Source organism: Halichoerus grypus, chromosome 2 (genome assembly GCF_964656455.1).
Source record: "Halichoerus grypus chromosome 2, mHalGry1.hap1.1, whole genome shotgun sequence".
NCBI lineage: Eukaryota > Metazoa > Chordata > Mammalia > Carnivora > Phocidae > Halichoerus > Halichoerus grypus.
Genome location: NC_135713.1, coordinates 130,394,474 through 130,420,380, shown reverse-complemented (window position 1 = coordinate 130,420,380; position 25,907 = coordinate 130,394,474). Strand labels below are relative to the sequence as shown.

Genomic DNA, 25,907 nt, shown 5'->3' with positions numbered 1-25,907 from the left:
GTAGGGTCGTGGAGAGCGAAGCATGACCGTGCTACTGGAAATGTTCTTGAAGGGGCCGGGGCCCAGTCCCTGGGCAGCAGGACCTCAGGTCACAGGTACTCAGACGAGTTTAACCTGCGTTCCCGGGACGTGGGGGGGGCGCGACGAGGCTCCCAGAGGGCGGGGCGGGGCGGGGCGAGGCGCGGGGCGGGGCAGGGCGAGACGAGGCTCCCGGAGGGCGGGGCGGCGCGGGGCGGGGCGGGGCGGCGCGCGGTCGACGTGGCAGCCGTAGGGGCGTGCGCCTCCGGTGGCCATTTTGGAGGCGGGGACGCGCGGCCGCGAGCTCCTGCCGGCCTCTTCGTGGTCTTCTCGGAGCCGTGGTCTGAGCACCCCGAACTCTCTGTCTCGCACTTCCCAGCTGCCACGCAGACACTCTCTCGGGCCCCCCAGGTGAGCGTCAGCCTAGCAGCGACGCGGGTGCTGGCGGGCGGCGGGATGGGATGCGGGCGCCAACGGGCGCAGTCCCTGCTAGGTGGGCGGGCCGGCCGGCCGGCGCCGCGGAATGGTTAGGGTCGCGGCGGAGCCCCGCAGTTGTCGAGTCCCGAGCGCGGGCTGTGCGAGCGTGCACGGTGCGGCCGGGGCACCGGGGCCCTTGGCCAGACAAGCAGTCCCTGCCGCGCTTAGCACTGTGGGTGCGGGTCCTGGGTCTGGTTCCGGCCCTTTGCTCCGGGGCGCGGACCCAGACCGGCGCCCCTGGCCGTTTGGCTCCGCCTTCCAGCGCGCTGGCGGCCGGAGCGGGACGGGCGGCAGGCGCCCGCTGACCTTAGCCCGGCCCAGCCCGGCCTGGAGACGTGGCAGAGCCTGCGGGGAGGCCGCTGTCTCCAGGCACAGGATTTCGGCTGTTCCCGCCTTCTCCCGACTCCTGGGTCCACACACCGGGAACGGCAGTGGGAAGGAGCTTATTTTCCCCTAGGTTCCCCCAGCTTTTGCATTCTGCTCTTTGTTCGTTCTTGGGACCGGTTTCCGGCAAATTTGCAAGGTAGCTCCTATCTTAGATTGGCAAAATTTATATCCATTTCTGCCAGTCAGAGTAGGTGTTTTTGAGTGACAACATGTACTTGCTTGCCAGCATGACATTTTGGCGTTCCGGTCTTTTTCCTTCACAGCCACTATTTCATGCAGTTAACCTTTATGGAAGTTTATTTTGGCATCAGAGCTGAGAATGTAGAGACAAAACTCACGTCCTGCTTTGGAGTTCGTTATCTGTTAGAACATCAATAATAATTGCTTTTAATGCTTTTACTTTGATCAAAGCTGCATTATTCCATTTCTTTATTGTATTCTTATAAGTAGCCATTTACTTTGTACCAGAAAAACCAGAATGGAAGCAAATTGGAAGAGGAGGGTCAGCCAGAGACTGAGGACTCAATTTTCTAAGCCATTTTCATCACTTTCTTTAATGTTGATACATTAGTAACACTTTTTATGCTGATGAGCGGTATGCACTAAAACCTTTACCAGCTGACACTTGACTGTTTTCACAGTAGCTTTCCTTCAGTAAGAAGGCATAATATTTATGCACACAAAATTTGCTTGATAAGGTCATTAAGCCATTTCTTAGTGTGTCTTTTAAAGACTGAAAGAAATTGACCCTTTATTGCAGGTTATAAGTTGTTTTTATTGCACAGGCTATTTGCCAACACATTCATTAATTTTAGGGATCAAGATTATCTTTAAATGTGACTTCCAGTGGCCAGTGTAAGGATTTGGTAGCATCTGTAAGGAGGAAGATGGGGAGATGAATAGAGGTAGCTTTGGCAGGGAGCAGTGAAGTCCCCAGAAGGCTGTTTGTGTTCCAGGTTATCTCCCTTTGGTGTAGAGGTACTGAGTGAAAAGAGGGTGCCTCCCTGATCCCTGGTCTCTATTTAAATGCCATAGATGTTTCCTCTACTTCCACAACTAAGCTCTTTGAAAGTGTTGTGTATTTCTACCTCACCTTCTCCTACTCAGTCCAGTTGAAACTGGCTTCTAGCCCCGCTCTTTCCAAGGAAACTGCTCTCACTGTGTTCATATCTTCAGTTTGGAAAATCGACTGCATTTTTTCAGATACCACCCTATTTTGGCATTTCTGCAGCATTTGACACTGCTGCCCATTCCCACCTTGGAACTTCTTTGGCTTTTGGACACCACATTCTCCTGGTTTTCTCCTTTTTGGTCATCTCACTCTTCTCTGCAGGCTCATCTTTTGCCAGGCACTTTTTCAAGGATCAGTTGGGTCATCTTTTCTTTTTCACTTGGTGTTCTCTTCTTAGATAACCTTATCCCAGAACATGACTTTAGAGACTGTCAGTAAACTGAAGAAACCTACACTTACTGCTAAACCGCAGACCACGTCAGTATCTCTATTTGGGTGTTTCCAGGAGCTTAAACTCAGTATGTCCAGTTTTAAACAGTGCATAATACCCCTTCCCAAAAAAGAAGACATCAAACATCTTGACCTTTTCCCATATTCCCTATCTTAGTGAATGCATAGCCATCTATACAGTTAGTTGTGCAAGTCATGCCCCATATCCAGTTTTTGAATCTACTCATTCTTCCCTGTCTCCCCTGTCATCACACTAGTCTAGGGCAAAGCTGATCACTCTTGGCACTATTGATACGTGGGGCCAGGTAATTCTTTCTTGTGAGGGTTTTTCTGTAAATTGTGCAATTTTTAGTGGTATTCCTAGCCTTTACCTACTAGGTACCAGTAGTTGCTCTAGTTCTGACAACCAAAAATGTCTCAGACGTTGCCCAGTGACCCCTGGGGGCAAGATCACTCTCCTCCCCTCCGGCACTTGAGAAGCACTTGTCTTGGGAGTTCTCAGTTCCTGTATGAATTACTTCTGTCCTTCTTAATAGTCTCTCTGCATTTACTCTGACTGCCCTATGTCCCAACCTGCATACTGTGGTCAAAGGAATGTTTTCGGAACACAAATATGACTTGCCAAAAACTGGAATTAGCCTAAATGTCCTTCACCAGACCAGTAGATAAACTGTGGCACATCAGTAAAATGGAATACTATTCAGCAATTAAAAAAAAATGTAGTGCTACATCCAACAACTTGGATAGGTCTCAGCATTATATTGACTAAAAACAGGCCGATCTCAAAATGTTATATGCTGTATGATTCTATTTAGGTAACATTCATTAAATGAGAAAATGATAGAGAATAGTCCGTTGTCACAGCTTGTGCTCAGTGGGAGGCCGTGACAGAGGAGCACCATGAAGGACTTTCTTTAGGGTGATGGGACCGTTCTGAATCCTGACTGTGGTGTTGGTTATATGAGTCTTTGTGTATGATGAAACTTATAGGACTACACACACACAGAAACATACACAAGTAGAAACAGGTGAAAATCCAAATAAAATCGTTAGTTACTAGTATTGCATCAGTGTTAATTTCCTGGGTGTGATCACTCTACTGCAGTTAGGTAAGAGGCTGTTGGTGGGAGACGCTGGGTGTAGGATACTCAGGAACTCTGGTCTATTTTTGCATCTTTTTACAAATCTAAAATTTCTTCAAAAAAGTTAAAAGACAAATATGTCATCCGCAGCTTGAATGCTGTAAGGTGCCTTTCTGTTCTTAAAAAACCCAACTCCTTGACCTGGTTTATAAGGTTCAACACGGTCTAGGTTCTTGCCTGTGTCTCCAGTCTTCATTCTTTTTTTCCTGTTCCTTGCCACATGGGTTTTCTTGAATGTGTCTTGTCCCCTCTGCCTTACAGGGCTGGTATACATAGCGTATATTCACTTTTTCTGGAATCTTCCCTGTTTACTTCTTTTTCCTTGCCTAATTAAATTCTATACATCTTTCAGATCTCTGTTTGTATGTGACTTCCTTTCCTCACTCAACGGAAAATCGTATTCTTCTCAAATAGGATGGTGTTCTTACCCTCAGAGCACATAATTAAGGCTACAGTTCATTGTACATTAGTGGTATTATTTGATCCTCTCCTGTACTGGACTGTAAGTTTTCTGTTTGTTTTTGCTTACATTGTATGTCCAGAGGCACCAGTACAGTGCTTATCAAGCAAGTGACTTTCACTGAGTATTTGTTAAATGACTAAACACATCAAAATCAAAAACAGAAGTTTTATTTAGAAGTTTTGATTTTATACTTGAGACACACTTGAAAGTTTGTAATTTTTAAGGAAGTTTTCCCATATTTTATAATCCATTTTTATCTTAGGACTGCTATTTAGTTACCATATAACATTTTTGCTGAAGTTAACATTTCTAAAAAATGAGACATATCATTTAGCCATTACTAAGTATGATTTTATTTTATTTATTTATTTTTAATATTTTATTTATTTATTTGAGAGAGACAGAGATAGAGAGAGCTCGAGCAGGAAGGAGGGGGAGAGGCAGACACCCCGTGGAGCAGGGAGCCCGACGCAGGGCTTGATCCCAGAACCCTGGGATCATGACCTGAGCCGAAGGCAGAGGCTTAACCATCTGAGCCACCCAGGCGCCCCACTAAGTATGATTTTAAATGTGAACCAGGGACACTGGGAATTGAGCACATTTCAGTTTTTTTTTTTCATGTTAACAGAAATAGCCCATATATAATGTTTAACGGAGAAAGAAAAAAAAAATATATTTTTATTTTAAATGTAGTAGTAACTGGAATGTAGATAAAAGTCTAACGTATATTCATGTGGCAGAAAATTATATTAGTGAGTTACTGTTTGAAATTTACAAATAGTTAACATAAAATTATTTCCCAATTATAAAGTATGTGTATGAAAATGTTATGTGCATATTACACAGACAGTGTTTTCCTAGGAATTTTGACAGATCCTTTATCCAGAAATAAGTGGCGTTATAAATCGTATAGACCTCTGTGTCTTGATGATTTCTTTCTAAAGTTATTTTTTAAAAATACACTTGATTACTGTGCAATATATGTTACATTTCTCTCTTTTTACAGTAAACCGTAACTGAAGAAAAATGATGGAAGAGAGCGGAATAGAGACAACCCCCCCGGGGACCCCTCCACCGCACCCCGCGGAACTGGCCGCAGCTGCTGTGGCTTCCACCCCGCTGCCTTTAGGTATGTGGCCGTGCCGGCACCTCGTGTGTCTGGAGGGTAGGAACGACACCGTTAACTTTTCTCAGAGTCAATTAAAAGAAAAATACATAGATGAAAACATCTTTGATCTTTTGCCAGGATGAAGGGAAGTGACCTTTTTTATTTAAGCCTAAAAGTATATTTTGCTTTGGGTAAACTTTTGTTCTCTGTAGTCATACTGACTATAAATCATCTTCTTAGGACAAAAATATCCTAAAAAGCATGTGTTAGTTTTGTCTTGTGTTCGATGACTTTGTGATGATTAACCTTCTGACCAAAATTTTTGAGTCACGGTGTAGGTTTTTATGCTGAAAACAGCAGGGGTGAAAAACGGCTCTATTTTCTTTAAAAATAGCAAAATGAATGAAAACAAAAAGATCTACTTACAAACAGGACTATAACAATTTTATATAACTGCTACTTTTACTTAGGGGAGTCGAAAGTCATTTGCACTTAGTCGTATGTGTTGTATATTTTAAATAACACATTAAAAAAAAGTTATTGGGTTATGGTCTGTTAAATTTTTAAATTTTGCAATAAAGAAGTAATGAGATACTTTGAAAACTAAGTGAAAAGCATTTCCAATTTTGTGGGTTTTTTTCCTCCCCATCTTCTAGCTGCAACCAGTTCTTTCTCTTCTCCAAATGTGTCGTCCATACAGTCCTTGCCGCCACACGCGTACTCCACCCCTCAGCCGTCCCTCCCTCCTGTGAGGCCTTCGGCACCCTTGCCCTTCGTGCCGCCTTCACCGGTCCCTTCTGTTCCAGCCCTTGCTACTTCCATCCCACCTCCTGTCTCTCCACCACCTGCTGCTGCCTTCAGTAATCCTCCTCTGTCCCACTTCCCGGCTTCATCTTCTGCCCCAAGCACTCTTTTATCTGCACCCTCTTCTGGTCCTCCCACGTCGGGATTTTCCGTTGGGGCACCTTACGACATTACAAGGGGACATGCAGGAAGAGCTCCCCAGACGCCCCTCATGCCGTCCTTCTCTGCGCCTCCGGTAACAGGTAATTCTCTCTTACTGATACTTTGAAATAAGTGACTACAGCTAATGTTTAAATACGTTTTTTAATAACTGCTTTATTGGTAAATAATTTACGTATCATACAATTCACCCCTTTAAAGGATACAATTCAGTAGTTGTCACAGTATTTACAGAGTTGTGCCATCATCACTCTCATCAGTTATAGAACCTTCTAATCATCCCCAAAAAGAAGCCCTCTACCTGTTAGCAGTCACTCCCTACTTGCTCCCGATGTTCACAGCCCCAAACAATCATTCATCTGTTTTATGTCTCTGAATATACCTATTTTGGATCTTTCATATAAATGGAATCGTACCATATATAGTCTTTTGTGAAAACTTCTTTCACTTAGTTTTTTTTTTTTTGAAGATTTTGTTTATTTGAGAGAGCGAGTGAGCGAGCACACGAGTGTGGGGAGGGGCAGAGGGAGGAGAGGGAGAAGCAGACTCCCCACTGAGCAGGGAGCCTGATGCGGGGCTCGATCCCAGGACCCTGGGATCATGACCTGAGCCAAAGGCAGACGCTTAACTGACTGAGCCACCCAGGTTCCCCTTAGTATATTTTTTAAGTTCATCCACATTGTAGCATGTGTCTGTACTCTATTCTTTTTTATGGCTCAGTATTCCATAGTATGGATTTTCCTTCCACATTTTGTTGATTCATTTCATCCACTGATGAACTTTTGTGTTGTTTCTACTTTTTGGTATTACACATACTGCTTTTATGAATATTTGTGTACAGGTTTTTGTGAGGACATATTTTCATGTCTCTTGGGTATATAACTAGGCGTGGAATTGTTCGCTTTTAAGAAACTGCTAGACTGTTTTCCAAAGCAGTTGCACCATTTCACTTTCTCATCAGTACTGTTTGAGTGTTTCAGTATTTCTGCATGCCTTTTTTTTTTTTTTTTTAACTTTTTTTCTTTTTTGCTACATTACTTTTAACTCCTATCTTTGATCTCTGGAGTTTTCTGTTCTCGCGTTTTGACATTTATATTATCAAAATAAAGCTGATGTTACTAGTAAATGATAAATTTTGTGTGTTGTAAAATGTAAAGTATGTATAGTGTATGTAGTGTCAGATAAAATTCGAAATACTTGTTCTAATATTTTGTATACTTACAGAGAGACACCAGGGTGATATTTGAGAGTCTTCTTTAAAGCTTTTCTTAAAAGGTTATCTGGACAAGAATGGTCCAGGGAGTAGTTTTATTTAGCCAGGTAGAAATTTAAAACCAAATAAAAGCTCATGTGTGCCTTAAGTTTATGGTAATGGGCCATCTTTTCTAAGTCGGTTACACCTACCTTCTTGGCTTCCCTGGAATGGTTGTTGGAAACTAGTATCAAAACTTCATCCTCGTCATCTTTTGCCTGTTACTTCTCATTTTAGGAAAAGAAGCAGCTTTGTTCTGATTTTTATTATCCAACTTTGCTAATCTACTTTTACAAATAAAATTTTTTTGCATAGTACAGGCATTATGTCTATGTCTTCGAATATGTGAATTTTATTTTTTGAGTTAAAGTAGGGCATATGAAATAAGTAGTAATTGTTACATGCTTTTATATGATGGGCTTGGGTGCTTACATCAATTATTTTTATGCATTGAAGGGATTAGAATTATAGTTGCCCACATCCAGGTGCTAAATGGGACCAACAGGAAGTACTTTTTGATAAATATTTTGTCCATTTTCAGAATGTTTAGTTAAAAAGCCTACAAAAAGGTCAAGAAATTTCTTCAGAATTTTGTTTCATTTGTATTTTGTAAAGGTTTGGGTGATTCTTGGAGTGCATTCAGTCTTGAAATGCCTGAGTATATATTTACATTATTAAAGCTATTTTGAACTACTTATCTCCTATAGTGTATCTTCTTTTTATAGAAAATAGTTTATGAAATAAATTACATATATTAGAAATTTTTGCCATTTACTAGGTATGTTGCCGACTCCCATTACTCAGCAAGCCAGTTTGACATCTCTGGCCCAGGGACCAGGGACCACATCAGCCATTACTTTTCCAGAGGAGCAAGAAGATCCTCGAGTTGGTAGAGGTCAGGATGAGGCGTCTGCTGGTGGACTCTGGGGTTTTATTAAGGTAAGGGGTATTTAGTTTGAAAGTTATACTGAACTTTTTAATTTTGAAACTATTAGATGTTCATTAGAATGATTTTGAAAATATAGAATGGTATAATGAAAAAATAATTCTTTTTATTCTTATTACTAGTTTTCTATAGTTCTTCTCAGTCTTTTTTATGTGCATATCTGTGTAGGTGTAATTTTTTTAGTAAGTCAAAACGGGTAGTAACATGTGGACATTATTTTGTATCTTTTGTTTGTCTTTATCTAGCATATATCAGGAACATCTTCCCAGTCATAAATATTCTTCAGAAAATTTTTTTTTCTTTATGGCTGTTTTTGCCCTCCATGCCATGGGGCATTTATTTCCCATATTTTACTAATGTACTTTAGCGTTCTCTAATAGTAATTCTTACAAATACAACTATGATGAGCACTCTTGCATGCAGATCTTTATGCCCATCTCTGTTTTATTGAGATTAATTCCTGGTGAATGTCAGAGTGAACATTTTAAAAATTACTGATAAAAATGACTCTCCAGAAGGGTTATACCAAAATAGACTGTCCCAGCATTTTTCACTTGCCAGCACTCATTATGAATTTGAAATAGAACGTTTTCTAATTTGATAGACAAAAAAAATAACCTCGTTTTGATTTGCTTTTCTTGGTTACCAAATTTGAACATTTTTTCATATTTTTTTTGTTTGTATTTTTTCTTTGTGAAGTCTCTAGTCCTGTTCTTTGCCCATTTTTGAATTGGGATGATTTTCCTTTCTAAATGAATTTGTAAGAGCTCCTCATGTAGTAATATTTTATTACACGCTGTCATTTATTGACGTTTTCTCTTTTATCATACATTTAAATTTTATTACCCTTTTGTGACACAAAAGCTTCTAAATTTTCAGTAGTCTTTTTTCTTTTCATTTTTTTATGTTAAGAATGACCTTTTCCCACCACAGTATGTGGTAAATGTTCTGTGATTTCTTCTAATTCTTCTATGGTTTCATTTTTTTTTAATACCTACCAATTTAATGTTTCTGACACTTAACTTTATTATGTAAAGTAGAAGTCAAACTTAATTTTCTTCCAACCACTTACTCAACTGTTCCAACATCATATCCCAGTGTTTTGATATGTCATCTTTATCTTAGTTATGCAGTTGTTTGTTAACGTCAGTTTCTGGACTCTGTGTTCTATTCTGCTGTTTGGCCTGTCCCTGCAATAGTACCCTACTATTTTAGTTATTGTTAACTGTGTTTATTATTATGCTAATACTTATTGAAAGTCTACTCTGCTCGGGTGGGATGGGGAATATGCATTGATGAGTAAAGAAAGAAAGGTCAGTTCCAAGTCTCTGCGTTCATAACGATGTATCAGTATTTAGTTTTATAAGTTTGCCAGTTTCTCTTTACTTCAGAATTTTTCTTTACTAGTCTTTTCTGTTTATTTCTCTTAATGAATTTTGGGATTACTCTGTCACATTCCTCCCAATATTCTGAGGGTTTGGCTGCAACTTAATTATATATTAAATATTTTTAAATTGGTAGGTGGCTAACTAATTTACTACATTTGAGCTTTATGTTTCATAAAGATGGTATTTTCCTAAGCTTCTTTTTTTTTAATCCTTCTGTACTTCTTAAAGTTTTCTTCATACAGGGATTATTCCTTATTTCTCTGGTTAAGAGCATGTGTCAGTGTGTCCATTAGCTCAGCTCTACATGTCTTGTAAATCGTTCTTTTAATATCCCGCGTAGGATTGGTTGACAGTTTTAAATACCCGTGTTATGGACTCCGCTTTTTTCTGACTCACCTTGGTTCAGTGGTAGGTTGGAAGAGGTGGAAAGGTGGCCTGTTAGCCAGAGGCCATCTCAGGGGGCACGGCTCCCTTGAAGTCCTTTTACCACCGGAGAAGTATAGCACGTTAAGGGAAGACTCAGACCTGGTTCCTTCTGTTTAATAGTGTGGTTTTAAGAATTCAGAGGAATAGATCTGGGTTAAAAGAGAATTTGGGAATTAACACAACAAATATGAAGTAGGAAAACAGAAGAAACATTAGTAGAAGATAGCAGAGTAATATATATTAATAGGTAGCTTCTGGGGAATAAGGATGAGAAATGTTAATATTTTTATTTTTTTCTTAAGGAACCAAGTATGAGTCTATGGAGACGACTAATTACAGTTTTTATTTGGGACCTTGATGGATAAGTTTTACCTGGTCTTTCATAGAAATAAGTAGATGTGAAATGAAATTAAAATACACACACACAGAGAAATAAAATGTGTGTGTATGTATACATGTATAAAATGAATACGTATGAATATATACATCCATAAAATGAACACACATATGTGTGTGTATACCTACTTCCCAGGTCAGTGCTCCTCACAGTGTGATCTGCAGACTGCATGGGTCTATGAGAAGGAGAGAGAAGGTGAGAGTGAGCATTTTGAAAACTTAAGAGCAATTTGACATGGCCATAACCTTGTTTTTCTTACATTTTAACAAATTACAGGTCTGTGATGTATCAGAAACTTTAAAAAAGTTTTCTCTCACCATTAGGTGTTCTTTACTTAGAATGGGCGTTTATATGTTAATTTGTCTTGTGCAGGGTGTGGCCGGAAATCCTATGGTGAAATCTATGCTTGATAAAACAAAACATTCAGTAGAAAGCATGATTACAACGCTGGACCCTGGCATGGCTCCGTATATCAGTATGTACTTAAGATAGAGCAGCATCTGCTGTACGTTTTTAAAGTATTTGCCTTTGTCAGCCTCTCACTGTGATTCCATAGTCTTGTAATCAGTGGAAATCCTTTTATGTTGTAAGTTGATTGTAAGTCTTAGTGTTGGTATTATTAATTTATCTTTTTCTTAGTCACAAATAAATTTTGAAAACTCCACAGAATGAACTTTGGGAGGAGTAAAACCAATATGCATTAGTATACTAATTAGTATACTTCAATTGTAAGTAATACATTTTAATTATAAATACAGTTAGTGTTGCTTTGTATGAATTTTATTCACTAAGGACATTTGAAATGATGCTTTGTTTATATTTGATTTTGATAATTGTCCAGTTACCTGTTTTAATTAAATGTGATTATGCTTAACCTGGGAATAATATTTTTAGAGGAAGTTAATCTATTTATTAATGATATCTGATTAGTAAGTTTGGTGGGGAAGCTATTTTAACCACCTTTGAATCCTCCTTCCCAAGAATTCTCCAGACAGATGACAGAGACATACATGCTGTCTGCCATTTAATTTTAAATGTACATGTCCAGTGTGTGAAGAAACAATTGCTTAGCAGGATCAGTGAGCAATTATTAGTCATTCTGTTAAAGATAACAACTTGGAAGCCAAAGCTGTGCACTAGAACAGAGGTACTAGAACAGAGGTTTTCAGTAGCTTTCAGGAGTCGTGATGCTGTTGGTGGTAAATGTCAAAGAATAAGACCTTAGTAAGAAGTATCATTTATTAAGTTCTTGCTCTGCCAGGCAGTACTTAGGAACTCTACAAGGTAAGTATTTTTCTCAAGTTTCAGGTGAGGAACCCCTGGGTTCAGAGAGATGATTATCCTAGGCCACACAGCTTGGTGGAGCTAGATTGGGCCCATATTCAATTTGTTTTTGCACTTAGCCACTTTGCTTCCCTGAAAGTATAAAATTGAATCAAGTATTAAGTCATCTGAATTGTTTTTTGTGTTCATAACTACCAGAGGATTTAGAAACTGGACCCTGCCCTAGATATGGCTTTATAATGTTCATAATAATTGAATTTGACATAATTAATGTATCATATATATTCTTTTCTTCACAAGCTTGTATTTTGAATGAGGGAAAGAAAGGAAATTAGTATTTTTGGAGTCCTTGCTATTTTAACGGGTACTGTGTTAGACTGTGAAAGCAGTTACTTAATCCTTAGAACAAGCCCTGTGAGGTGGCAGATACTTTACTGTGAAGAAACAAGCTCATTGACTTCCCCAAGGTAACAGAGCTAATGAAGTCAGGACTCAAACCCAAGGCTTATTCTCAGGCCATAGTCAGCCTGACATCAAGAAAAAGGCAAAAGACGAAGGGGGTGGGGTTATAGGGGAAGATATAAAATGAAATGTCTATTAGCGAAATCATAACAATATATAGTCTTAATCAGTTAGCTATAAAAAGCAATAAAACTGATGTGAAAAAGTTGACACCTTATTGACAGGCAGCAAAAGCAAGACTATTCTGATGTAACAAAACTTGAATTAAAGCTTAAGGTATTTTTACAGAAATATTCTAGAAATCACCATAACAGTTTCAGATGTATCAGGAAAGCATAAGAACTGTTAGAAATGCATTTTAACACAGTTTAGCTTCCTGTGTTCTTAGAATTACTTTTCCCATCATCATTAAAGTTGGCACTACTTATTACAAAAAGGCTGAAAAAGCCTTTTGAGCTGAAGTTCAGTGGAACGGTACTCAGATAGGGTCAAGAGACATGTCCCACAAGGAGAAAAAAATGAGTAAAAAGTGTATTTGTTCTCTTCTCTCCTATGGGAGTCAATGCTTTTAGGTTTTAGTAACTTATGAAATTCTAGTCAAGATGGGAGCTATAGATCATCCTATTAGGAAAAAAGATACTTGATAAAAAGCCCATGTATTTTGAAGATACTTTCAGCTGTTCCACAACATATTAGGGAAAAGCGTAGCATTGTTTCTGGGGCAAAATGGTTTACCATACAAACAGCTTTCTGGATAAATCTATTTACTAGTGATAGCCATTAATACTAAGTAGCAAAATACGCTATGCTTAGAACTAGGTCTTCGAACTCGGTATGTCACAAAATGTTAGATAAAGATTTTTTTAAAAATTAGGTGTATTTGATCAAATTACTCTGTCTAAATGGTACATAGGTTTTAAAAATAATTGAAAATAAAAAGGTTTTAAAATATTTATTTCATATCTTAGCCTTTTTACATTTCAAGTTTTATATATGTTGGTATTTCCATTTCCTTATATGCTTGCATATTAGGACAGTAATAGTTGTATAATTTATAACTAAATATCCCATTTGTGGCATCTGCTGTTTTTTTTTCTTTTAATGATGTGGTTGTATGATAAAGTTGACTCCCACATTTAAACTGTTTTCTAGATAAAAAACATTTCATGGCAGTCCTCATTTAGTGCAGGCTTCTTTACAACTCTGACAAATTACTTGTAATCATCAATAACAGTCTTCATTTTCATTTTCTCTAGTGTATCCTAAATGTGTAACTTGGATTTCACAAGCCACATAATTCATTTCTGTGATAGCTCAATAGTTGAAGGCCTAGGAACTCCAGCATCCCCATGGTATTAGAAGTTTGTGTATAATAGATGTGTGTCTTTATTAACCAACAGCAGAAAAACCATTTTGATTTGCAGCCTTAAAAAATGCAGTGTTTTATCCAAAGTTTAAACTTACTAGAAAATGAGATCTTGTGAAATCAATAGAGTGATATAGTAGAAAATTAAACTTTTTTCATAGCTGTTAGAACATTACTTCCCAAATTGACATCTATGGAAAACTTTCTAGGAGTGGTTATTAGATGTTAACATATTCCATGAACACATTAAGTATGGAAAGTACTGGGTTAAAGTCATGAATTTTAACTTTTGGTTTTCTCAGAATCTTTTTTTTTTTTTTTTTTTTTTAAAGATTTTATTTATTTGACAGAGAGAGACACACAGAGAGAGGGAACACAAGCAGGGGGAGTGGGAGAGGGAGAATGAGGCCTCCCACAGAGCAGGGAGTCCAATGCGGGGCTCGATCCCAGGACCCTGGGATCATGACCTGAGCTGAAGGCAGACGCTTAACGACTGAGCCACCCAGGCGCCCCGGTTTTCTCAGAATCTTGATGTTAATGTTCATTGTGAATTTCTAAGAAAGAAACGTGTAAAGTATTTCCCAAGCTTGTTTGACGACAAAATGCTGTTTTAAGGTGGGGCTACTAATACATTCTGGAACAGTATTCCATAGAAAAAAAACTGTTGTGTTCTATCTGTGGCAGATGGGATACTCAGAACCATTAGAAGATATGTGCTATCTTCTGCCTGCAGATGAGACTCCCTCAGATAATGCATTAAGTGCTCATTTTTAAGTCAGGAAAAGTGGTAGTTTGGGTCTAAGCACTTGGAATAGATGAGAGATGTTAGATGAGATGAAAACGTGTGTGATGGATCAGCTGTGTAGTGAAAAGAAGATTTTGGTATGTGACAGACCTAGGTTTGAGTCCCGACATCATCGTTAAGTAAGTAGCTGTGTTAGGCAAGGCCTTAGGCAAGGCCTTATCAATCTTAGTTTCCTCAGCCTATAAAAAAGTTCATCATCTGTATCTTGCTGTATTTTGTGAGGTCAGTAATAATTATTAATAAAATGTTAGGATATGGCATTGCTTATGAGAATTTCATTATTTTAATTTGGAATTGAAATTTTCTTCTGATCTTTGTAGAATCTGGAGGTGAACTGGATATTGTAGTGACCTCAAATAAAGAAGTAAAAGTTGCTGCCATCCGAGATGCCTTCCAGGAGGTCTTTGGCTTAGCTGTGGTCATAGGGGAAGCTGGACAGTCCAATATTGCCCCACAGCCAGTGGGCTATGCGGCTGGATTAAAAGTGAGTAATACAACCCCTTTTTTCAGCATAAAGAAACTGGCAGTTAATTTTTTCATAGTTCTGATAATCTTTTGCTCTTTATGGAGCTAATGGGTTTTTACATTCTGAGGTATTGATCATCTTGGTTTTTATTTAGACAACTGTTGTGTAATGAAGATACAGTGGAGTTTTAATTTAAAGAAACTCAGGGTAGGTTTTGATGCTTGGGCCGGGGAGGAAACAACTTGCAGAGAACACAGAGAGTAGTTAGTCCTAAAAGAAATCTTAACCTAGTGCTAACCTTTAAGTCCTACTGAATTTAAAAATTTTGTACTGAAATTACAGTACCTTTAGAATTCTCTAAGCTTTTTATTACTATCACTATTAATAATACTTTACACTTATGTATTTCTTCATGGTTTTGGGGACTCTAACATATTTGAAAGTTTCCAGAGTGGTAATGGAGTTCCAGTAGGCAGGTTCTAGATTGGCCCTCTAAGTCTCCCTTTTCTCTTGTACTTGGTGAGGGGACTCAGCATTCATCCGGAAAGCTTTCTCTTGCTTTCTTGCTTTGATTCCTCCCCTTCTCCATCCTTTTAATTCCCTTGCCTTAAGGACCTGACTGCCTGGCACCTTATAGGTATGTATAATACCTATATATAACCAGAGTTTGCCAAGGTCTCTTTTAATAGAGACCTATTAAATATTACCAATAATAACATCAATAGGAAGAGGCTTCCTTAGTTTTTCCATAGTGAGAGAAGAGGATCTTCTGATCAAGTCTATACATAATAAATTCTCCATAACAGGGACAGATGATAGGGTAACTTATTTTAAAGAGAAATTTCATACAACCACATACACCACCACTTCAATATTACAGTTTGTCTTCTGGCCTGTTACTATTAAAAAACTTGTCACACATCTGCATGAAACCAGTTCCATTCCCAGTGAACTAGGTCTGGTCCCCTCAAGCCAGTGAAGGTTAAAGTTCCAAGAATCCTGTCCCCTCATACATTTTTTTACCACCAGCATATAGACACGTAAGAACAAATGAACAGTGAACAGGTCATCAGCATACAAATATTTCTCCCACTGAAAAAAGCAAACGAAAGAAATTTTGAACAAATTTTTTTTAACCTCCTCTTCTCATCATCTACCACCTTAATTTTTTTGCTGCTTTTTGCAGCAAAACTCCTCCAAAGAATTGCCAGCATCTTATCTCTAATTGTTCCCTTCATATTCTCTTACACCCGGCCCCATCAGGCGCTTAGCCTGACTCCCCAGAGAATGCTGGGCAGGTCAGCAGTGTTCCCCGTCTTGTTTTGCCTGTCACTGGCTTTTGAGACAGTTGTTATTCTTTAATGTTTCTTTCACTTGACTTCTGAAGTGCCATACTTTTGTTTTCTTCCTTGCCTCACTATTTGCTCACTCCCCTGTGCCTCCTTTGCTGGTTCCCCCTAATGATCTTGTCTTTACATTCCCTCCCTCGTGAGTTGATAGTGTCTGGTGGCTTTAAATACCATCTGTGTGTGGACAGTTTCAAGTTTCTATCTCCAGCACAGGCCTCTCATGTCAACTAGATTTATGTAAAAGTTGCCTCCTCAACCCCTTAACTTGAATGTCTCAAACTTGACCATGTTTAGCATCCATCTGCTTTTCTTTCCTCCAAGCCTGCTCCTCCAGCCTTGTCCATCTCCGTTCATTGATGGCAGAACTATCCTTCCATTTTCTCAGGTGAGAAACCTTGGAGTCACCCTTGACTCCTCTCTTTACCTATGTCCAGTTCATTAAGAAATCGTGTTCGTCCTCCACACCTGTTCGCAGCGTGTCCAGCATCTGACTCTTCTCACATGCCCACCGCCACTGCAGTGTCGTGATGGAACCTTGCCATTGCCTTCTACCAGGCCATCCGATTTTAGCATCGTCTGATGGGGTAACCTTGTGGCCCTCTAGGTCCTTCTGAACGGAGTAGCCAGGTGATCCTTTCAGGTCACAGGTCAGAGCGTGTCACTTGTGTTTCAGCACTTTATATTTTACCCATTGTAAACCCACATTCCTTACGGTGGCTTCCACGGCCCCACACAGTCTGGCTAACGTGGTGCTTGTTCCCTGTCTGGCTGCCTCTCCGGCTGGTCTTCCCCTTGCTCACTCGCGCCTGGCACGTCGGCTCCCTTCTAGCTCTTCCTACTTGACTGGCATGCCCTCGCTTAGCCTTTTCACTAGCTCTTTCTTCTCTTGGGGACATTCTCCCTCAAATGTGTACTTGGTTGGCTCTCTTAAACCTTCTTGAAGTCTTCAATCTTCCTTGCACAGCGTGGCCTGTCCTGACTGCCTGTTTAGTACTACATTCCACACTTCTGTACCAAGATCACCCTTCTGCGCCTCTGTTTTCTTTCCTGTAGTACTCAGCACCTTCTCCTGCACTCTATCATTGTGTTTTATAGTGTTTTCCCACAAGAATTAAGGTCCTCAAGAGCAGGAATTTTGGTTTGGTTCACAGATGCGAACTCTTAGATGTCCTTTAGAATGAATATCTAGCAGTTTTATCAAAATGTCTAAGCTGTAAACATCAGAATTAAAAGTGTAAGGGTATGTTTTTAAAATTAATCATTTATTTCCTCAAGTTAGCAGTCTAATACAGAAAACATTTTCATTGTAGGATCTGCTTCCAATTTTGGTTTAACACCCTATCAGTTTCATGAGAAGAATAAAGATTTTTCACTTAATAGCACTCCAGCAGCCCACCTGTTGCAGTACCTTGATCAAACCTCCACAGTCAAACAGTGGTCTTCACACTGGTCTAGAAGTACCTCTGGATACACAGAGATTTTACAAGATCTGAGGAGACCCAGAGAGTTTTAAGGAACCCAGCTTCTTCAGCTTCCATATGTACTCTTGCCTAAAAATTTTCTGCCCATATGTACCTGTGATTAAGGCAACTTGTTCTCCTTTCCCATCTCCCCCTTAGGAAGCCCTGTTCTCTCCCTTTGGGAAATGAAACATACCTCTTACCCACCAGATATTCACGTGATACATTGCCTCCGAACATGAAAGACTCCTGAGTGTCATCTGAAGGGACAGTTCAAAATTGTTTTTGATGTTGGGAATACAAATAACATAATGACTGGGTAAAACCTTTTTGCAAGTCATATGGTTTCCAGTTGTTGGTTCTCATCAAAACTGAAGAGGGACCAGACAGAGTTGTCAGCTGATAGGTCATTAATTTTTGATGATAAATCACCATGTGATATTTGGAATATAACTCAAAATTTTCATGGTTTTTAAAACATGTGTCTTAAATATTTTGTTACATTAAATATTATTACATAGAAGATACTTAAAATCATTAGGTGCTGCTCTTAAAAGGCTGAGATTTTTTTCTAAAAGAAAAACCTCATCTTCTGGGTAATATTAATACTTCGGTTTATGTGGTGGTTTTATTAGTGTTTGACAGATTCATTTTTGCTGTTGGTTTTTGCCCTTCAAATTCAAATATTCGGGTTTCTTTTCCATAATTTTAAATAAAAGCTTAAAATCAAAATTCATTGAAACTGATGCATGCATAGGAAAATCATTTACAAATTTATCAGCTGTTTTTTTCAGAAGCAGTAGAGGGAGCTAATGAGAAGAAAAATAATGTAGAATCCTAGAATATTAAAATTTGAACCCAGATTTTTTACTCCCCATCAGACTTTGTTTGAAGGAAAACTTAGGTTTAAGGAAATAAATCTGCCATAAGTAACATTAGGGAGCTTCTGAAACTTATGTGCCAACCGTTAATTTCATTGCAGAGCCAGTCATAGTTATGACCACTGTTTTATAACTTACTTTACCAAAGATGTAGGTAATATTTATATGCAGGTAAGAAGAAGCATGGAATTTTGATTAAACCAAATCACTTAGTATAAACTCTTAGAGTACAGGATAAGCTCTGGGGGCCTTTCTGTATCCTTCTGTTTGAGAGAATTACTTCAGTGTGGCCTCAAAACTACCTAATTCTTGATTCCTTACACTTCTGAAAATAAAGTTAAAATTTTATTCTCAAAACATTGGTAGGGATTGATCTTAAAGTGTCTATTCCAAAAGATGCCACACATAATTAACATCAGAGGAGAAGAGGCACATATAACCCCCTCTTCATTTTCCTTATGAAATATAAAGTCCTATGTTGCTGTATAGTAAAAAATGAACAAACTTAGTTTCCTGGAAACATTAAATCTAGGAATATTTTGTTGTTGTGCTTAGCTTAGATATCTTCAAAGAGTTAGGGATGAATCTCTTAAATATCCCACTAACTCCCTAATAGTTTTTATTGAATTAACATTTATTTAAACTTATTCATAATCAAAATTCAACCATAACTGATTTCCTCTTGGGAGGAAAATGATTGAGGCAAATTTACATTATCCAGTATAACATCTTATCTGTTACATTTTCTTTCAAATTCAACAGCTGCCTCCTCATTCACTGTTAGTAGATTTACATCATTCAGATTCTTAACATGAGTAATAAAAATTTTTAAGAAGGCCCTTATTTCTTCCCTTCTTCGTTTCTTCGTGTAGTATTTTCTTACTGAATGTCTCTAGGGTTAGACAGTTGTGCGTGGTACTAGAGAGATAAGAGTGAGCAAAAATACAGTCGATATTAGTATAGCTTAATTCATATCTTCTTTCATCCTTAATCTTTATAAGCTAATGTCTTAAATTGGTTTACCCATTTTCATGCACTGGTCACCTTCTCTTCTTTATTTCTGTTGTCTCTGAAGTAAGTCCAGTTGTCTCTAGAAGTGTCCTAGCTTTTGAAATTTTCATTTGATGAGAATTGACCACTTTTTCTCATTCACTACTTACCTCTGCTGTCCATAGGAAAAGTAGGCTAATGTATTATCCATGGTAGTTTTATTCAAAAATAGAATGCATTTTGTCTTGCTTTTTGAACACTTACTGTCACTTCTCTTATGATCACTGTTTATGAAGTGATTCAGATAAAGTAGTAAATAGCAACTTTACTAAAAACTTGTAGTTTTCTACCATAAGAAATGTATTGATGATTTTGTTATCTGTACAGGGTTCTCAGCCCCTCAGTTTTATTGCATAAATGGTAAATAAGTTTTGGTGCAATGTATACATTTGCAGTTAAATATAAATCAGCTGCCATTTTGGTGCATATTTTAAGGCTATATTTAAAGGAAGTAAGAAGCAAGAGAAAAAAAAAACATTCACTTTGATACAATGGCCTACCTAGATACCTGAAGGGAAAATTAATTAAAAACTACTAGGACTGAAAAAAGATTTTTATCAGTAAGATATCCCCTTGGCAGATCAACATTAAGAAGTACATAGTTTCATTTTATTAGTAATAACCAAGTAGCACATTAATATAAAAATCCATTTCGTAGTAGCAACCAAAATAATAGTGTATGTGGGAATAACTTGGAATATGCTCTATAAACTGTTAATACTGAGGGGAACATGAATTGGACTTTTGTACTATTTACTCTTTATACTTCTGTATTTGAATGTTTACAATCGGTATATAGGTGTTCGTGTGTAAATGTATTTGTGTATTACTTGTATAACCATATTAGTATATTTAATACTGAATAATTAGAAATGGTTTCTAACCTACATGGTTGTCATTCAGGGTGCCCAGGAACGGATAGACAGCTTGCGTCGAACTGGAGTGATCCATGAAAAGCAGACTGCTGTGTCAGTAGAAAACTTCATTGCGGAATTGCTACCTGACAAGTAAGAGGCTTTTTTTTTTTTTTTTAACATAATTACAAATTTGTTTTCTTGTAATGAGAACTCTCAAGATCTACTCTCTTAGCAATTTTCAGATATACAATACAGTATAAAGTGTAGTCACTGTGCTGTACATTTTATCCTCATGACTGACTTTATAACTGAAAGTTTCTTTTAACAACACCCTTCACTCGTTTTACTTGCCCCCCTGCCCACCGCCCTTCCAACCATCAGTCTGTTCTTTGTATCTGTGAGTTCATATTTTTTTATTCCACGTAAAAGTAGGATCATACAGTATTTTTCTGTGACTTATTTCCCTTAGTATAATGCCCTGAAGGTCCATTCATACTGTTGCAAATGGCAAGATTTCCTTCTTTTTCCATGGCTGAATAATTGTGTGTGTGTGTGTCTGTACACACCACATTTTCTTTATTCATTCTTCCATTGACAGACACTTAGGTTGTTTCCATGTCTTAGTTATTGTAAATAATGCTGCAGTGAACATGGATTGGGGGGGGTGCATATATCTCTTCAAGGTAGTGTTCTCATTTCCCTCAGATAAATACGCAGAAGTGGAATTGCTGGATCAGTATGGCTCATTTAATTTTTTGAGGAACCTCCATATTGTTTTGTACCAGTTGACATTCTCATCAAGGGCTTGCTTTATCTCCATATCTTTTCCAGTACTTATTTTTTTGACTTTTTGGTAATAGCCATCTTAACAGGTATAAGGTGATGTCCCATTATGGTTTTGATTTGCATATCCCTGATGATGAGTGATGTTGAGCATCTTTTCATGTACATGTTGGTCATCTCTATGTCTTTGGGAAACTATTCAGAGCCTCTGCCCATTTTTTAATTGGATTGTTTTTTTTGTTCTTGAGTTCAAGTTTTTTTATCTATTTTAGATGTTAAACACCTTATGAGGAATGTGATTTGTGAATGTTTTCTCCCCTTTAGTAGGTTGCCTTTTCATTTTGTTGATGGTTTCCTTTGCTGTGTAGAACCTTTTTAGTTTGATGTAGTCTTACTTATTTTTGCTTTTGTTGCCTTTGCTTTTGGTGTCAAATCCAAAAAATTATCACCAAGACTGATATCAAGCAGCTTACTCCCTCTTGTCCTCTAGGAGTTTTATGGTTTCCAGTCTTAAGTTCAAGTCTTGAATCCATTCGAGTTACTTTTTGTGTATGGTGTAAGTAGTCCAATTTCCCCAGCACCATTTATTGTACAGGCTGTCCTTTTCCCATTGTATATTCCTGGCTCTTTTGTTGTAAATTAATTGACCATATGTGTGGGTTTATTCCTCAGCTCTCTATTCTGTTGGATTGATCTTTGTGTCTATTATTAGGCCAATACCATACTATTTTGATGAGCATAGCTTTGTAATATAGTTTGAAATCAAAGAGTGTGATGCTGCTTCTCTCTCAAGATGGCTTTGGCTATTCAGGGTCTTGTGGTTCCATACAAACTTTAGGGTTCTATTTCTGTGAAAAATGCCATTGGAATTTTTTTTTTTTAAGATTTTATTTATTTGACAGAGAGAGACACAACGAGAGAGGGAACACAAGCAGGGGAGTGGGAGAGGGAGAAGCAGGCTTCCCGCGGAGCAGGGAGCCCAATGCGGAGCTCGATCCCAGGACCCTGGGATCATGACCTGAGCCGAAGGCAGCCGCTTAACGACTGAGCCACCCAGGCACCCTGCCGTTGGAATTTTGATAGAAATTGCACTGAATCTGTAGATTGCTTTATGAATAGTGTGGACATTTTAACAATTTTAATTCTTCCAATCCCTGAGTCTGGAATATTTTTCCATATATTTGAGTTTTCAGGTTTTTTCAATGTGTCATAGTTTTCAGAGTAGAGATCTTTCACCTTCTTGGTTAAATCTATTCCTCAGTGTTTCTTCCTTTTGGATGCGATTGTAAGTGCTATTGTTTCCTTGTTTTCTTTTTGATAGTTTATTAGTATATAGATATTGCAACAGATTTTGGCATATTGATTTTTTATTCTGCAACTTTACTGAATTCATTTATGAGTTCTAACTTTTTTTTTTTAGTTTTTAGTGTTTTCCTGTATGTAGCATCATTTCATCTGAAATTAGTCACAGTTTTCCTTCTTCCTTTCCAATTTGGATGCCTTTTATTTGCTTTCCTTGCTTAATTGCTCTGGTAAGGATTTTCAATACCATATTGAATAATGGAAGTGGAAAGAATGGGCATCCTTGTCTTGTTCCTGATCTTAGGGGAAACACTTTCAGCTTTTCATTGTTGCATATGATAGTCGCTATGGGCTTGTCATATGTGGCCTTTACTATTTTGAGTACATTCCTTCTAAACCTGTTTGGAGAGTTTTTATCATTAACAGTTGTTGAATTTTATCACGTGCTTTTTTTGCATCTGTTGAGATGATCGTATGATTTTTGCCCTTGATTTTGTTAATGTGTTGTATCACATTGATATGTGGATGTGGAAACATATCTACATCTCTGTAGAATAAATCCTAAATCATGTGTATGATCCTTTTAATATATTGTTGAATTTGCCTTAATATTCTGTTGAAAATTTTTACTTACATGTTTCTCATAGAAATTGGCCTTTGATTCTCTTTTCTGTTGTGTCCTTGTCTGATTTTAATATCAGGGGGAATGCTGGCCTTGTAAAACAAGTTTGGAAGTGTCCCTTTTCTTATTGTTTTGGAAGACTTTGAGAAGCATTGGTAGTAATTTTTCTTTAAATGTGTGGTAGAGTTCACCAGTGAAGGTGTCTGGTCCTGACTTTTGTTTGTTGGGGGGTTTTTGATTACTAACTAGAATCTCCTCACTAGAAATCGATCTGTTCAGATTTTTGATTTCTTTATGATTCAGTCTTGGTAGGTAGTATGTTTCTAGAAATGTATCCATGTATTCTAGGTTGTCTAGTTTGGTGGCATATAATTATTCAGTAAGAGGCTTACCCTTTTGTTTGTCTTATGAGCAAAATACAATTGGTCCTGGGGGGCTGACACTGAATACCTAGTAAAAAAATGTATCCTATTTTAGAGAAAACTATATTCTTGTCTAGCTATATCATTTAACTAGCTGTGTGATCTCTAAAGCTCAGCTCACATTTCTACCCAGGTTTCTCCTTTTTAATTATAAACTGGAGATAGTAATGCCTGCATTGTAAGATTGTGTGTACATGGGCGCCTGGGTGGCTCAGTCGTTAAGCGTCTGCCTTCGGCTCAGGTCATGATCCCAGGGTCCTGGGATCGAGCCCCACATCGGGCTCCCTGCTCCGCGGGAAGCCTGCTTCTCCCTCTCCCATTCCCCCTGCTTGTGTTCCCTCTCTCGCTGTGTCTCTCTCTGTCAAATAAATAAATAAAATCTTTAAAAAAAAAAAAAAAAAGATTGTGTGTACAATCACTGAATATGACAGCACTAAATTTAAGAGGATACAATGTACAATGTTGTATTGGCTTAGAGGTAATTGATCACCAGTAACCAACATAGTCATTCACGCAGTTATTCGGCATAATGGAAGGTATGGGCAACAGAGCCTGGTGGCAGTCACCAGGTTTGAAATCTAGCAATGATGCTTATCTATTTAGTTTGGAGAATATTCAGAGAATAGGATTCGTTATGGTCTTTAAGGGCTTTGTACTTTAGATGGCTTTTTTATGGAAGAAATTATTTTTAACATGTTGAATTTATTTATACTGAAAGAGCTTCCCAACTGTTGAAATTGGTCTCTTTTGTAATCACATTTGGTTTTGTTACATTTTTTGTTTATTTAGTATTGAGTAGCATTGTGCCTGGTGCTTTATGGCTATAGTATATTAAAAATGTTCTCCAACTTTGAGGTTATACTGTTGGCCAGTTGGGAGAAAATATGTACACAGATGAACAGTTTTAAGTGACTGCGTAAAATAGTGTGTAATTTTTTGCTGATAGGAAATGTTATATACAATTCGAGGAGAAATAACTGAGTGTAGAGGTAGCGTCAGATGAGATTCGTGAGTGATTGGGACTTGGACGGGATAGTGAAGAGTAGGTAAAATTTGGATAAGTGGCAGGAATAGGACATTCTGAGTGGAAGAAAAGCTTGAAGATGATGAAGAGGATTCTGGGGTCAGTGGTTACATTAGCTTTGCTGATCATTTGTTGGATTTAGGAAATCAAGAAGTGGTTTGGGGACAGATGTGTGAAGAGCTTTGAATGCTAGGGTGAAAAGCTTCTTTCTCCAGATTGCTTTGGCTATTCAAGGTCTTTTGTGGTTTTATACATATTTTGGTATTATTTGCTCTAGTTCTGTGAAAAATACTACCAGTATTTTGATAGGGGATGCATTGAATCTGTAGATTGTTTTGGGTAGTGTGGACATTTTAATGCTATTGATTTTACTACATAAGCATGGAATATCTTTCCATTTGTGTCACCTTCCCTTTTTCTTCATTGTCTTACAGTTTTAAGAGTACAGGTCTTTCACCTTTGCTAAATATATTCCTAGGTATTTTATTCATTTGATGCACTTGTAAATGGGACTGTTTTCTTAATTTCTCTTTCTTCGACTTTGTTATTAGTATAGAGAGATATACCAAATTTCCATGTGTTGAATTTTGTATCTTGCAACTTCACTGAGTTTATTAGTTCTTTTAGTTTTTTGGTGGCGTCTTTAAGTTTTCCTATACATAGTATCATATTCTCTTTCATTATTGATGGTTTGACTTCTTCCTTACCCAATTAGGTTGCCTTTTATTTATTTTTTCTTGTCTGGTTTCTGTGGCTAGAGCTTAGTGCTCTGTTGAATAAAAGTGGTCAGAGTGGACATCTTTGTCTCGGTCTTAGGGGAAAATCTTTTGGTTTTTCACCATTATGATGTTACCTATGGGTTTGTCATATATGGTCTTTATTATGTTGAGGTGTGTTCCCTCTAAACCCACTTTATTGGGAATTCTTATCATGAACGGATGTTGAATTTTATCAAGTGCTCTTTCTGCAGTTACTGAAATGATCATATGGTTTTTATCCCAGGTTTTGTTAATGTGATATATCACGTTGATTTGCAAATGTTGAACCAGTCTTGCATCCCTGGAATAAGTCCCACTCGATTGTTGTGATTATTTTAATGTATTGTTGAATTTGGTATGCTAATGTTTTGAGGATTTTTGCATCTGTGTTCATCAGGGATATTCGCCTAGAACTTTCTTTTTTGTAGTGTTCTTGTCTAATTTTGCTATCAGGGTAATGCTGGCCTTGTGGAATGAATTTGGAAGTTTTCCTTCCTATTCTGTTTTTTTGGATAGACCTCTAAATAACTCAGAATTCTCTTGTGAAACTGCCTGGTCCTGGATTTTGTTTGTTGGGGGCTTTTTGA

At 38.0% G+C, this 25,907-nt stretch overlaps 1 protein-coding gene across 1 annotated transcript in view; it reads left to right on the top strand.

Annotated features, from left to right (window-relative positions):
- The first annotated feature begins 270 nt into the window (after positions 1-270).
- PRRC1 (proline rich coiled-coil 1) overlaps positions 271-25,907 on the top strand; it is a 45,084-nt gene continuing 19,447 nt past the window's right edge. The window contains exons 1-7 of the mRNA XM_036118379.2: positions 271-429; positions 4,956-5,078; positions 5,714-6,103; positions 8,051-8,211; positions 10,802-10,904; positions 14,667-14,830; positions 20,456-20,559. Coding sequence (XP_035974272.1) covers positions 4,976-5,078; positions 5,714-6,103; positions 8,051-8,211; positions 10,802-10,904; positions 14,667-14,830; positions 20,456-20,559 — 1,025 coding nt within the window. The 5' untranslated portion in view covers positions 271-429; positions 4,956-4,975. The remainder of the gene's footprint in view (positions 430-4,955; positions 5,079-5,713; positions 6,104-8,050; positions 8,212-10,801; positions 10,905-14,666; positions 14,831-20,455; positions 20,560-25,907) is intronic.